The sequence below is a fragment of the Melanerpes formicivorus genome, unplaced genomic scaffold (genome assembly GCF_026170545.1).
Source record: "Melanerpes formicivorus ecotype bairdi unplaced genomic scaffold, bMelFor1.0.p_v2 SCAF_7, whole genome shotgun sequence".
Taxonomy (NCBI): domain Eukaryota; kingdom Metazoa; phylum Chordata; class Aves; order Piciformes; family Picidae; genus Melanerpes; species Melanerpes formicivorus.
The window spans coordinates 18,306,318-18,320,304 of NW_027142359.1; the positions used below are offsets into that span (position 1 = coordinate 18,306,318).

Here is a 13,987-nt window from a genome sequence, read left to right on the forward strand (position 1 = left end):
ATAGTGACAATCCTAAGCAGTCTTCAAAAATGTGAAGTGTTTAACTGACATTAGTGGCAAATGGACAAATTAATATGGCAGTGGTATCTTCAATCACAAAAGCCCTTGTGCAGATTCTTCTATGCCTGCATTCCTTCCTCAAGTGATGTATCCCTCGACATCACTGTGAAGTATCATTTCAACAGCTGACATGAAGTTGCATGTTAAGTAAAAATCACTCTGAACCATTCTCAATACTTTATTAACTTAAAACATTGTTCCAATAAATATGAACCAATAAACATAAGACACTCCATAAAATCTAAATAAGGACATATACAAACCTGTCAACAAAGCAAAAACAGCATTTTTTTTTAACTGAGGTACACGCAGGATCATTTAAGGCAAATTCAATCAATTATACTTCTTAATAATGATTCCTGCCCACCTCAGCTGGATTTCCCTTTAAAAGTTTAAAAAAAAAAAGAAAAAAAGAGAGAGAGAGACTATACAAATGATGCTATTGAGTAGCTAGGTTCCAGTTCAAGCCCAGAGTATGGATGCCAGTAATGGTTGTGGACAGAAAGTCTGTGCCCCCCGCAGTGCTCCTGCCCTCCTCAGTCAGAGTGACTTATTGGATGGGTTTCTAGTTATAAGGCATAACTCTGTGCTTTGGCTTTTCCACTTGTCTTTCCCAATCTTCCTTCTCTCTAGTGGATGTGGCAAGAAATAAACCCCTGTGCCTCAAACACAGGCACACAGCCAGGCCTCACACAGACAAGAGAAATGGCTCTGGGAGGATAAAAAGGGTCTCTCTATAATAACTGCTAATGCAGCTCTTGACTTGCACCAGAACAAATGGGAGCAGAATCAGGCCCAAGCTGGTACCTTTGCTTAAAAACCATCAAGACATCAAACTGCACAGTTCAGTCCTGATCCTCCAGGTTTTCCTGACAGAAAACCAAGAGTGAAGCCATTCAGCACTGAAACTCAGCCAAGGCAAGTGCTCACTACATCAAGTACTCATGGCTCTGTGTCATTACCATGTAAACGCTTATACCCATGTTTCCCTGCAAGGTGATTCAAATTACTGAAACCTTCAGACCATTCATCTTGGCCATGGGAGAAATACTTTTCAGCTTACAGATACTCGGTAGCTTATCTGTCTTTGGAGTATCAGGCTTCATACCTAAAAGGCTTACTTTCCGGTGTTATTTCAGAAACAGAAGAGAAAGAGATAAACACCAGCCTTTATTTTCCCCTTTCAATCTATTCAGCTTGAGTTCTCAATGTATGGTCCTGTCCTGCTCTTCCCTCTCTGATCTCCTGGACAAAAAGGTAATGCCAGGGCCAGCGCTCAGGACAGAGCTTGGGTCCAGTGGGAAAAACAAGGGAGTCTGTTCTCATAGTGTTGTAGGCGCTTTCTGTATTGCAGCTGGGACTCATTTCAGGCCGTGCTGTGTCTCACGGTGTCTCCGCAAATCCACCTTTCGTTGGAAGCCTTTGCCACACAGATCACAGCCAAAGGGCTTGAAGCCTGTGTGCTTCCGACTGTGAGTGATGAGGTTGGAGCTCTGACTAAAGGCTTTTCCACACACCTGGCACTTGTGAGGCTTCTCACCTGCAAGCAGAAGGTAGGGGAGAGAGAATGAGAAAGAGGCAAGGTGCTGCTTACACAGGACCAGAGCAAACAGGAAATGCACACTGGGCCTTAAAGCTAATCAAAAAGATTTCTGTGTGATTACCAAATTAGTTATTCTTATAAAAAACATGCAACTGGGAACCCCAAAGCATTAGCTGAGCCTGCGCTACAGCTGAGCAGACCTGGACTTGGCTGCACCACCACCAACCGGTATAGTCCCAGGGAGCAGCCTAAAGCACAGAGTGCTCTCAGAACACCATAACTTGTGAATATGTCTGTCTGCAAGGGCTCTGTGCAATGTAAACTGCCTTTGCACCCTAGAACTTTCCAGGAACTCCTGGAAAGATCCCCAGGTCATGCTGACACTGATTGTTACAGCATCAGCACGGAGGCAGGTGTAACAGATAGATGGAGGTTTATAAGCCAAAACCAGTGAGCTCAGGTCTGTCCCCAAGGGAGGTATGAGGACTCTTAAGCAAAACCTGAAGGGCAGAGTTCATTCAGAGATCTGCTCTTCTATCCATTCCCCACAATGAAAAGCTAACAGTCACTGAATTAGCCCAGAAATTCTCCTGCATGTAAATAACACAAGTGGGAATAAATCCAGCCTCTGGAACTTCTCCTGCAAGAGGGGTCAATGGTAAAACTCCACTAGCCTACACAGGAGCAGGATCTTAGTGTATTTTCATAGTGTTTATTATCAAATAAAAGATAAAAGGGAAACCAATCACAAAACCAAGCCTGATTTTCAGAATAGTTCTGCACCTGCAGAGCCCGTTGACTTCAGCTGCAGCAACAAACCCTTCACACATTTGAAGATCAGATTCTAAGAAACATAAAATAATACAAACTGTGCTACGTTCACAAAGGCACCCTGCATATGAAAAGGATTTCCAATTCAGTCAAGGATTCGGGTTTATAGCAGCAACTCAAAGGCCCAGGCATAGTTTCTGATCTCACAACAAAACAATGGTTTTGACTGATCTCTGAATTTGGCTTAAATAACACTTAACTTTGAGCTGATGAAGTTACTATGGAAATACTATTTGTGTTACTTCTTAGTCAGTTCATTTTCATCCAGAAAATATCTAGTGAAAAATCTTTCTAAATAACATTTATTTTCACTGCTTGCCATCTATGAAAGTCACAACCAAGCAGTGCTATATATTTGCCATTTTTAGGCTTCCCCCTTGAGAACTGCTAGTGATCACTATCAGGAAACAGGATTTTGGTCATCCAAACCTTGGGTTTGGCCAGTACAACTGTTATTTTGTGTCTACAAATGCCTCTGTATCTCACACACCATCCATTTCCCTCTACTTTATGAGAATAGTGCAGGTCTGAAAAGCCAGATTTTCTTTTAATGACTTCTGATAAACTTCCCTTCTCACTGAATTATATTTTTAAATCAATTTCCTTTAGTGATTCACCTGCACTTTATTAGTTTCCATGTTTATTACTAACAGTGAAACTTGAGAACTCTGCACCTCTCCTTCCATTCTGTATCAAACTGCAGCCATTTCTCAGAAGGTCCGGGTGCAAGTGCAGACAATCTCTGAACAAATATTTAGACTGAGAGTTGGACCCTAGGCCCTCCAGTTTAGTGTTTGATCTAGAGGAGGAGACTCCTATTGTTCTTATCATAAATTGGTAGATCCTGCAAAAAGAAATGCTGCAATCAAATTCACCTGCCATTTTCCAGGGACCTCAGCTGTAAATCAAGGCTACATGAATATAATACTCTATAAATGATCTTACACAAAAGCCCTCTGAATAAACATTGATGGGTCCTATTAAGGAAACACTGATTGGACTGCGAGGATTTGGGTTATTTTGCAGCTGCCATTCATGAAACCACATTCAAATCACCCCCCTTTGCACAAGCAGAGTTCAGATAGCATCAACAGCAGGACAGTGAGAAACATGGCCAGGCACGTGTACTGTCCCAGCTGAGGAGCAATGAGCTGCTGCAGAGAGACCTCTCTCAGAGACCTGTCCTCACAGTTGGGGCTGAATCCCAGCAGCTGCAGGGCTGACCTGTGTGGATGAAGGTGTGTTTCTTCATATCGGATTTCTGGTGGAACCGCTTCCCACAGTACTGGCATGGATAAGGCCGGGTGTCTGAGTGGATGAGTAGGTGGGTGGACAGAGTAGAAGATCTCTTAAAACTCTTGCCACAAATCTTACAATCAAAGCTGCGTTCCTGCAGAGAGAGGAGCCCAAACACACATATTACATCACATCACACCAACCACCTCATCATCAACAAGATGTCTAGTAGCATATCAGTACTGCCCCTTCTGCCTTAACAAGCACTTCTACTTCAGAATGCTAAGCTGGCCTGTGAAGATACCTACACTGGTATGACAGCATTACATGGTAAAACAGATAATGCACCTTACACCTGCTCCTCACAAAAATTAATTGAACAGCTCTTCCTGATGGTAGGAATGGCCAGATCAGAGTAGCCTTGATGGACTGCACGTGTCAACAGGAGCCCAAGACATGATCACTCACTCCAGTGGGAAGCCCAACAGCTGCAGCACTGTTCAAAAGCCACCTCTCCACTGTGTTCAGGAAAGAGGGTGCTGAGGTCTGCCTGACTCTCCTGGGAAATCTGTGTGGCAGGCTGGCTTCAGGCAGGGCAACAACTAACTGCTTATTTATAGTTCCATTAAAACTCCAATTAAATGCACCTAGAGTATCTGTGGAAAACAGCTTTTTGGCTGACTATTTTAACATACCAAAATAAACTAAATGAGACCTTGCTACCTCTCTCTTTTCCCTCACATACTCCTCTTCACCACTTTCTTCCACTATAAATCACCTCTTCTTTCCATCCCTTAAATACCATCACACCTTTCTCTTCCTGCTATGCTTTCACACAATCACCTTTGTTTATTAAGCTTTTAATCCCCTCTCCCTGAAATGCTGTCCTCTCCATGGGTAACCTATGCAGTGATGCTCTTTTCACCATTACATAATATATTTCCCCTCACTGTGTTCTCTGCTGTTGAACACTCCTACAATTGTAAATAAAACAGTTAGCAAAAAATGACACTGATGTAACTCTATTCTCCAACAGCCAATCTGAAGCAGGAAGATGTGCCAGGCCAGGTGGGTGGGTAAAGGGGAATATGGCACAGTATCAGCAGGTGGAAAATGTTACAAGTCCTCCTACCAAAATTAACCATCATATTGTTTTGGTGTGTGACTCAGAGTGTGTTGAGATGGGTGAAGTCTGTTCTCTATACCTGACTGGTCATTCAGATGCTCCATGCACCGACACAATGAATACAAACAAGAAAAAATACACTTCTTTGGGGGAGGGGAGGAGAAAGAATGAGGAGAGCTGCATTGAAAAGAGGCACAGTGAGTTGTTTAGCTGTTAAAACACCTGTATTAGTTTCCAGCTCTGAGAGTGAAAATCTGTTATTTATTATCTATTACTTCTGGAGTGCCAAAAGTGTCCACTGCTTAATACAGATACATACAAGGTCTGGGTAATGGAAACAAAACTTGTGCTCTTTCGTTTGTTGATTTCCTTCTCTGCTCCCTAGCTGCTTACCCTTTCCTCTTCTTGCAACCATACTCTTCACCTACAAATGCTCACTGCAGCCCTGCCATGTTCTCTTCCTCTCCTCAGTTTAGATGCCTACCCATTCCCCTGCACTGCCTTCACGACCTCCCCAAAGGAGGACCCAGTAGTTAGCTTTGCCCTTGGCCCTTTATCCTGCCAGTCCACATCGCTCTTACCTGCGAGTGCACAGCCTTGTGTTGTTCCAGGCTGACTGCATGGCCGAAGGTCTTGCCACACATGTCACAGGCAAAGGGCCTTGTGCCACTGTGTGAGCGGCGCACATGTACCTCAAGGCCATGTGGCGTGGAGAATACCTAAGGGGAGAAAGCACATAGGATCAGATTTGTCAGGGGGAAGGGGCTAGATGAGAGTCATAACCAGTGTGGGAGAAAGGGATTCCTACCTTGCTGCACTTGACACACTTGTAAGAGCCAGTGCTAATGAGTAGTGGGCGGCACAAGAGGTCTGACTCCACTTTGATGCCAGCTGGACCCTTCTCTTGCTGTAGCCCAGGCTGTGTCTCACCATAGAGTCCAGGTGCTGCTGCCGGTCGCTCAAACAGCCCTGGGCCAGGGGAGCTGAAGTCACCATAAAGTCCTAGGGAAGAGCTGCACTCGGCACCATAGAGGGCAGACTCAGAGCCTCGCTCACAGAAGAGCCCCAGGGCTGAGGTTCGCTCCAGTGTTGGGCAGGGCCTATAGCTTTGTACAAGGTGCCTCAGCTCGGAGCCACCCAGGCTGTTCCACACATATGGTTTGAAGGGCACCGAGAATGGGGTTGCTTCATCTAGGGATGGACACACAGATCTCTCTGAGGCTGTGGGAAGAAGACAAGGGCATGGGAATTAATGTGCTTCATCAGCCACTACCATGGGGCATAATCAATCTCAGTATTCAGGCTTGTGCCCAGAGCCAGACCCTTGTACTGCTCATTAAGGCTTCCCTTTCATCTCACTGGGAGGACATTTTATACTTCACAGTAGTGTCTGTGCATACAGTGCTACCTAGTCACCCACTGTCCAGTCAAATTAACTAAAGCAGCCATCAGATTCATCTCTGGGTCCCCAGGTGCGTACACACTGAACTAACTCTTGAGACACTAAACAACTCAGTCTGCAGCTTCCTCTGGTTTTACCTGGGGCTCCTCAGAAAAGTATATCTACTGTGTCCCAAGATGGACTTTGACAGTCCACATGTTTAAGCTCCAGTGTAGATCCCACACATCCACATAGCAAATATGACACTATGGAGGTGCCAGAAGGAGAAAATGTACCAAGATTTACCTGTTCAATAAAACTAAAACCTGCTTATTACACAATTTAATGCCCAAATATAGTCCCTCAACTTCAAGCCACAACTGTCCATAACTATACTACAGCATAATTGAAATAAAGACCACTTCAGAGGTACTTGAATGTCATGCCTCACTTTTTCTGAAAACAAACCAAAACAGGATCAATCCTCATGTGGAATGTAATCATAATTGCTTTAGATTACTCAGAGTTTCTCCATATAAAGAAACAAAGTCCACCCAAAGCATTGAGCTTTGCAAAATCATCAGTATCATCATTAAAAATTGAAGACACAGGAAGATTTTCCTAGCAGCACATAATCAAAGCCATCTCCCACCAGGACAAGCTCAAATGACTTCAGCTGGCTCTAACAGGCTCACCTTCGGCAATGGCATCTGGCCAAGGTAGTGAGCACCACAAGCTGCCTTGTATTTGGGGGACCCATAGCAGGGTCTGATGCAATGGCAGGATCACAGCCTTTGAGGTCAGTGTCTAAAGACACAAATGCTCAGGGAGCCTCGCATAGAGGAAAGTACAGTTGGGCAGGGAACCAGACCCCAATTGTCTCTGTCAGAAATGCTGATTAATGTCCAAGGTGCTCTACTTTCACTCTTCATCACACACAACAGGCACCACCACTATGAGAGTCAAATATCTCTACTGGAAAAATGTTCTAGTAAACCAAGGAAAAGATGAATCAACTATCGAAGTGCTGATGTCTTCATAGAGTTATTGGCATCCCTTACAGACTGGGCTTCCAGAATGACCTCTCTTACCCAAAAACTTGTCTATCCACAACTGCTCTCTTGCTTTCTCTCACTCCTGTCAGCTTCACAGCTCCCATGGCTTTCTCAACCTTAAATAAACCAAGATAGCCAGTGGTGGGCTAGGGAAGGAAGGCACGATGTGTTAGGCTATCCGTTTGGTTAGGCAGAGGGCTACTGAGAGTTACAGAGGGGGGTTGGAAATGAGGTGGAAAATGAGCTTTGAATGATTAAACTGTTTCCTATCTTTTATATAATTTCGGATCTTAACAGTCTCAAATTCTTCCACTGAAATTAGTAGTCTTTTGGTTGGAAATATAAGCACACATACCAAGTGGGACATTTGAACAGAGCAATGAAATCAAATTAGCTGACATGGTGCTGAGCATGATTTTCCTGTTCTGCACTGACTGCAAAGTTGTGGTCAGCATCACATCATCTGTCTTGTGCCTTTGCAACCAGTTTCAGGGTTGCCATCTCTCATGATTTTATCACAAAACTCAAAACTATCTTAAAGCCCCAGCTCTGGAAACTGCATGAGTTCGTCAGGCCCTCAGCTTTCCTTTTGTTTTCTTGTTTTAACTTTTTTTCCCCCCTGTTAGTCAACTTCTACCCCAGGATGTAAAGAAAAGCGTGAACATTTAAACCCTCAGTATTTCAACACTAGAACTGAATATTCACAAGGTATTACTTATAATCTTGATTTCTAAGTCAGTTCATTGAGTGGGAGGGGAGGGATGGCTGACCTGATTTTTGAGCCCTTGGAATTGGTACCATGGGACATGGTAAACACTGCACCACAGATCGGTTTGCATGCGATGTTCCTTCCATCACCTCACGTGCCTTGGAGACCTTTCAAGCACAAGTGCAGGGGAGACACTCACACTATACTTCTCAGGGGCAAGTTCAAGCCATCCAAGCCACTGTCAAGATTGACCTGCAAACCCTACTCTGACATGTTGCAGGGCACTTCTCTGCTTCTCCTCTGCTCCACAGTATCTAGGCCTCCACAGGGTGAGCAGGAAGGGAGTGACAGATTCTGCCTCATCTTCCTAGCAAATCTGTGCACCCTTTATATAGACCACTTCTGTTTTGAAGGGAATTCAACTTGAAATGTTTGGAAATAGATTGATATGCAAAGCAAGGAAAGATTCAAGCACCTTCCTCCACAGGCCACAAAATGCCACACTCTGCACAAGTCCATTATAGCCCATAAAAGCCTCCCTATAAGACTGCATCATCAACAGGCTCACCAGGAGATAATCATATACTGCTGCACTGGGCTACCTGGTACCTTCTGTATATGCAAATGCATGTGACTACACACATGGAAAGTGAAGTTAAATAACAAAGTGATTTTCACAGATGGGGTCGACAATAGTGTCAACAGGTATTGTGTATGTGCATACCTGCCTAGATTGGCAGCACAGTACTGAAAGACAAATCTGGTATCTGGCTTTCACTGCGTATTGAAGTACAACCTACGCCTGTGTTCACTTGTAGGGATAAGGGGGTGATAGTACTAATCACTGCACCTGCCCTGACCATGATTTAGAAACATCATTTCTCATCTGCCTTGCCTGTCAAGGCATACAAACTGTGCCCCACCCAGACAACCACAGTCATAGAAATCCAGTCTCTCAGCAGCATGTCTTGAAGAAGCAACCTAGGCACAAATTTCATCTTCGCAACAAATCTGACAAAGCAGCTGGAAGTCAGAGGGACTGGAGTAAATCTGTGGGAGGAATCCCAGCTATCTAATCTTGCTGCCACTGCCTTCATCATTAACCTAGCAGCACCTCTCTCAGTACACTGAGGTTCATTTAATAAAGCTCTTTTCTTACAGTGCAGGAGTCCCTTCGCTTCCTGTTACTCCTGCAAATGGGATCAGAGTTCCAGGACCCCTCTTCTACACAGTCCCTGATAAATCTCAGTCTGGGGATGTCACCCTCGTTTTGTAAAGATACCTTCCCTTGGTAGCTGGATGGCTGGCTGAGAACTAATGAATCTCACAACAGAGGAAGAAATGAGTGGGGAGGAGGAAAAAGCAGAGCAGTAAATACCCGGTCCAGTTTACATTTGTCTTTTAGACACCTTGTAAAAAAATGTCCCGTGCAAAAACTGCAATCATTTGGGGAAAGAGAAGCACGGCAAATTTGTTAGAACAAAATCAGCATGCATTGCTATGATTTGTTTAGAAATAACAGCAAAAGAAAGACTGCTGCATTGCTGCATTTGGTCCAATCTGTCATATGTAAAGACTGAAAATGTCCCATGGCTGGTTGTGATGATACTGGGAAGCATTTTAAACGTCCCCTCAAAGGGCTGAAGGGCTGTTAAAAGAAGAAGACGCTTTAAAAATGCAAACCCACACCATTACAGTCAGTCATTGATATGCAAGGACACTACAAAGATGAAGTGGGAAAAACCGGGACTAAGTATTTGTTTGCTGGCATCTGCTGTCGGTAAGGCTGAGACAATTTTTCCTTCGCTAAGACAGAAATTGTTCTTGTTTCCATCTCTCATTTTTTAACCTAGGCAATAAAAAAGTGGGTTTTATTTATACATGTTTTTGTTATAAAATGACACCATTGTATTTTTAAACGAGATAAGTATTTGCGCCAGGCTGGGGACAGCATCTCCCACTGCTCCAACCACATCAAAGGCAGGACAAGAGAGCTAGAGACAGGCATTGCAGCCATAAGTGTGAGTTTCCTGGATTTGGGGTGTTTAAATCTGCCCGTCATTATTTTCCTCTGGGTTTTACGAATGCGTTTTTAGAAAAGAGGAGGGAAAAAATAATAAAAAAAAAGGGCAAACACAAACCAAACCAAACCAAAGATACAAGGGTGGGAGGGAGAGATCCTTTTTATAGGCAAGAAACAAGCTGAAAGGCAGTTAGGGGAAACGTCTAGCAGGTAGTACAAAACAAAAAATCAACACTGTTTACTAGAGGTATACAGATATCCTAGCAGAATATTTTTCTATCTCAAGAAATATCTAAACTCCGAGTAGCAGGACCCTGTAGGAAAATGACGGGATATTCAAGACATAATTGGCTGGCACCTAGTAATTAATCAGAAACAAAAATAATCAACACCAAATGGCATTACAACTTTCTTAAACCCTGTAACTCCCTGCTCCCTCAACAGTGGGAGACGGGCTGGAAAAGCAACCCGAAGGAGATAACTCGAAAACGGCTGGAAGGGACAGATTTGCCTTTTCCCACGCAAACCTGGCAAAGGCAAATCTGTTTCTTACACTCGTTTTCGACGGCGGCGCCCAGTCAGAGACACTGCCCCACGACACCGACACAGACACACAACTGGACCCTCACCGAGCGTGCCCTGCTCACCCCGGTCCTACCTGGTGACACGGAAGGCGAGGGAGGTCTCCAGAAATCCTCAAATTCGGACACCCTGTCACAGACACTGCCCTCGCAGCTGGGAGCTGATTCGGAGGTGCCATCGGCAGCCTCGGTAAGGTGGGATTCCGGGGAGAATCGCCCCCGGGAAGGCTTCGGATCAGGTAGCACCGTGTGGCACAGCCCCGCGTCCTCGGGGATCTTGCTGTCTGCAGGGCAAACGGGCAAGGGGGCTCATCAATGTGGGACTGCGGTAGGAGCCGTCCACTACCCGCGTCGGCCCCGCTCCCACCAAGGTTTGCTGCCGGACTTTCTCCAACCCCCCATCAGCCCCACTGGCTTCCCGCGGGAATGCGGTGCGGGAAGCTGCACAAAGTATCGGTGCTGATGCCCTGGCAGCGGGGTGGTACGGGATGGGCAGTCTGCGTCCGTGAGCGAGAGACTCCTACCTGCACAGATCTGGGCTAACACCGTCTCCAGCCGCAGGCTGTAGTCCTCGTCGGCGGAGCGGGGCTGGTGGTAGCTGTGTGCTTTCTTGCTCTTCACTAGGAAGGACCTCGGCATGGTGGGGTGATGCCACGGCCAGCGCGGCCGCACTCCCTTCTCCAAACACCGGGCACAGTGTCACCCCCGAGACTCCCGTGGGGCGGCGGCGGGGACGCGACCTACGGGGAGGCGCCGGTGAGGGCCGGGGGCGCCGGCCGGGAGGGGCCGCTCGCCGGGGGCGGCGCGCCAGGTGGCTGCGCGCAGGTGGCTTCGCCCTCTCCACCCCCCCCCCCCCCCCGCTTACCAGCGCACAGCTACTCAGCGTCCCACCGCCTCCGGCCAACGCTGTCCCCCTCCCGTGCTCCTGGGCCCACCCCGGCCACACTCCGGCCCGACGGCGTCTCCCGAATCGCGGGGAACAGACCACAGCAGCTGTCGGGCGCCGTTCGTCGGAAGAACGGGGGATGAGGGAGATAGGGAGAAAGGACTTGGGGGTGGGGGGGCAGGGAGTTGGGGGGCGGTCATGTGCACCCTCGTCCCTCCGCGGGAGTGCGGCCGCACTCGGTGCAGTGAGCGCACCGCTCCTCTATGTTTGCGTCCGCGCCGGCAGCCGCGACGCCAACAAAACGCGTCCACGAAAAGGCTTATTAGTCCTCACCACCTAAAACGGGCTTCTGCCGAAGCAGGAGAGAGAGTCGTCACAAACCCACTGGCCTAAACTCGACTCTTGAGAAGCTGCTGCCGCCGGAGGGGCTAAGTTACCTGTCCAGCGCGAAGCGCGATAACACGTAAACGAACAAAACGGAGTCTCTACTACAGCCAACGGCTGCTGGTGCTGCGGCACCTTGCAGCTGCAGGCACTGAAAGCTGGGGGTGGTCCTGTGGAGAGCCGGGGGACACACACAAGAGGAGCAGGGACCCGGTTAACTACAGCTAGCCTGAGCCCACTTTTCGGGACAAGGCGGGAGAGCTTCACTCGAATACGTCCAGCGCAAGATCACCTTTGTGGTTACATTTCGCAAAAAGCGAGTTTAAATCATGCTCGCTGGGTTATCTTGGCGGACTTCTTTTGGGTTGTCTTTTTTTGTTTGGGTGGTTGCTTCTTCTCTTCTTTCTTCTCCCATCAGTAGCCTCAGGCTTTCGAACAGGGAAAGGAGAGCTGGGGCCCGCCCTCACCTGCCCCGCTCGGAGCAGATTCCGTCAGCGGGGCCGCGGGAGCTGCCCCGCAGGTGGCGGCTCTGGGTGTGCCGCGAGGCGCTGGCCCGTCCGCTCCCGGCGGGGGCAGGGCCGCTCTGCGCCGCCAGGGGAGGCGCCGGACGGATGGGTGGGAGTGTTGCTACCCTGACCCAGCTGCACCTCTCTTCATCCTTGAGCCGGGGCTGGCACTGAGCGGGCCCGCGCAGAAGGGGCAAGAAATCAAAGCGGCCCGATAACGCGTCGCCCTCCCCAACGGTAACGGCAGCTGCAGCCGTTGGGGGGCTCCCGGCGCCAGAGCCGCTTCTACCGCGTGTTTTCTTCCCGGCGTGGTGCTTTTCCCTCCAAAAGCCACGCCGCGGAGGCGCCGCCGGCCTGCCGTGCTCCGCCCCGCCGTCCAAGGCCGGAACCTGGCAGGCTGGGGCCTGGCCCGTGGGAAGGCGATTCCCGGAGCCCACCTGGCGGTCGGCACCTGCTCTCCGCTCTCCCTCCCGCCGCCGTTGGCCCGAGGGCCGCGTGTGCGGCCGCTGCTGGCACCTGAGGCACGCGGGGCCCGCACCCCCGGGGGCCGCCGCTGTGGGGGCGCGAGGCCGGGTCCTTCCCGGACCGCCACGGCTGAGGCAGGGCCAGAGCGGCACGGGGGCCGGCGGAGAGGAGGCCGGAGGAGAGGGGCCGCTGCCTCCCCGACCCGGCTCGGCCGCCGACAGCTGCCCACGCGAGGCAAGAAAAGCAAGAACGCTTACCCATTTGGAGGGGCGAAGAAAGCTGGGCTGCAGACGGGGTTTGCACGGCAGCCTGCTGGCTTAGGTGACTTTAAATTTACCCTCCCTTTAAGGAGCAATGGTGCTTGAGCTGGCTTTTTTTTTTTCTTTTTTTTTTTCTCTGTCTCTCTCAACTCCTTCAGAGCTCGGCCCCCTAAACCACAAATTCCACTTCCTGAGCGTTAGGAGCTTCTGCAACAAAACAAAACAAAACAAAAAAGGCTTTAAAAAAAAAAAAAAAAAAAAAAAAAGCCTCACAAATCAGCAGTTCTCCTCCTTTTCCTCCTTTCTTTCTCATTTTTTCCTAAATGAAAGCATCTTACCGTATTCCACCTCACAGGGCTCGCTGAAGTGACATCAAAGTGTCATTCTAGAATCGGGCGTTTCATTTCTCTCGGGGTTCTGCTCTAGAAATTACAGGCATCTATCTGAACTATTCTTGGATCCCCTTCAACTTCCGCAACGAGAACAAGTCACAGATTCAAAACACAGATTGACTCAAGGCGGTCAGAGGCAGAGAGCAGGGGACGGTGGAGCTGAGGCGGCTCTGCGCAGCATCTCTGCCCCCGGCTTGGGAACTGAGGCGGTGGGGGTCGCCTCCTGCTGCCATCCAGCCGTGCGTGGTGTTACAATCGGGGCAAAGGCAGGGCCCAGGGCGATGGAGACCTCCCCTAGACTAGAAATAACTTGTTGTGGAAAACTCTTTTGGGATAAATACGCCCAGCGGCGCTGAAAATACTTTAAGACCCAAGCCTAGAGGTTTGCTCATTTCCCTTCGGATTTAGGTAATGGTTAAATATGGAAGGGGTAGGCGAGATCCCCCACCCCCTCCCTCCCTGGCGCACGGTGGCTACTGTAGCTCGAGAGCGATTCAGACACGAGGGCGAAAGAGCAGTGCAGCCAGGCGAGAAGGAAGCGATTGCCTT

The 13,987-nt window shown here is 48.5% G+C and overlaps 1 protein-coding gene across 2 annotated transcripts; it reads right to left on the reverse strand.

Annotated features, from left to right (window-relative positions):
- Nucleotides 1-251: 251 nt before the first annotated feature.
- Nucleotides 252-13,620, reverse strand: GFI1 (growth factor independent 1 transcriptional repressor). Of its 2 annotated transcripts, XM_068141256.1 has the most exons (8): nucleotides 13,385-13,620; nucleotides 13,044-13,253; nucleotides 11,070-11,285; nucleotides 10,623-10,829; nucleotides 5,605-6,017; nucleotides 5,378-5,515; nucleotides 3,659-3,824; nucleotides 252-1,600 (listed from the first exon to the last, which is right to left on the reverse strand). In XM_068141256.1, exons 3-8 carry the CDS (start codon nucleotides 11,182-11,184, stop codon nucleotides 1,422-1,424), a joined length of 1,218 nt encoding a protein of 405 aa, XP_067997357.1. In that variant the 5' UTR covers nucleotides 11,185-11,285; nucleotides 13,044-13,253; nucleotides 13,385-13,620; the 3' UTR covers nucleotides 252-1,421. The 2 variants fall into 2 exon arrangements, with proteins under 2 accessions (XP_067997357.1, XP_067997358.1); XM_068141257.1 differs by lacking the exon at nucleotides 13,385-13,620 and having other exon boundaries at nucleotides 13,044-13,365.
- Between the last annotated feature and the right edge of the window lie 367 nt (nucleotides 13,621-13,987).

What these genes read in the sequence shown, in the direction of transcription:
- GFI1 (XM_068141256.1), bottom strand. Translation starts at nt 11,184, where the DNA reads ATGCCGAGGTCCTTCCTAGTGAAGAGCAAGAAAGCACACAGCTACCAC. An exon ending in GTTAGCCCAGATCTGTGCAG is followed by an intron (nt 10,830 to 11,069) that starts GTAGGAGTCTCT and finishes TTTGCCCTGCAG; the next exon opens with ACAGCAAGATCCCCGAGGAC. An exon ending in ACACACCTTCATCCACACAG is followed by an intron (nt 1,601 to 3,658) that starts GTCAGCCCTGCA and finishes TTCTGCTTGCAG; the next exon opens with GTGAGAAGCCTCACAAGTGC.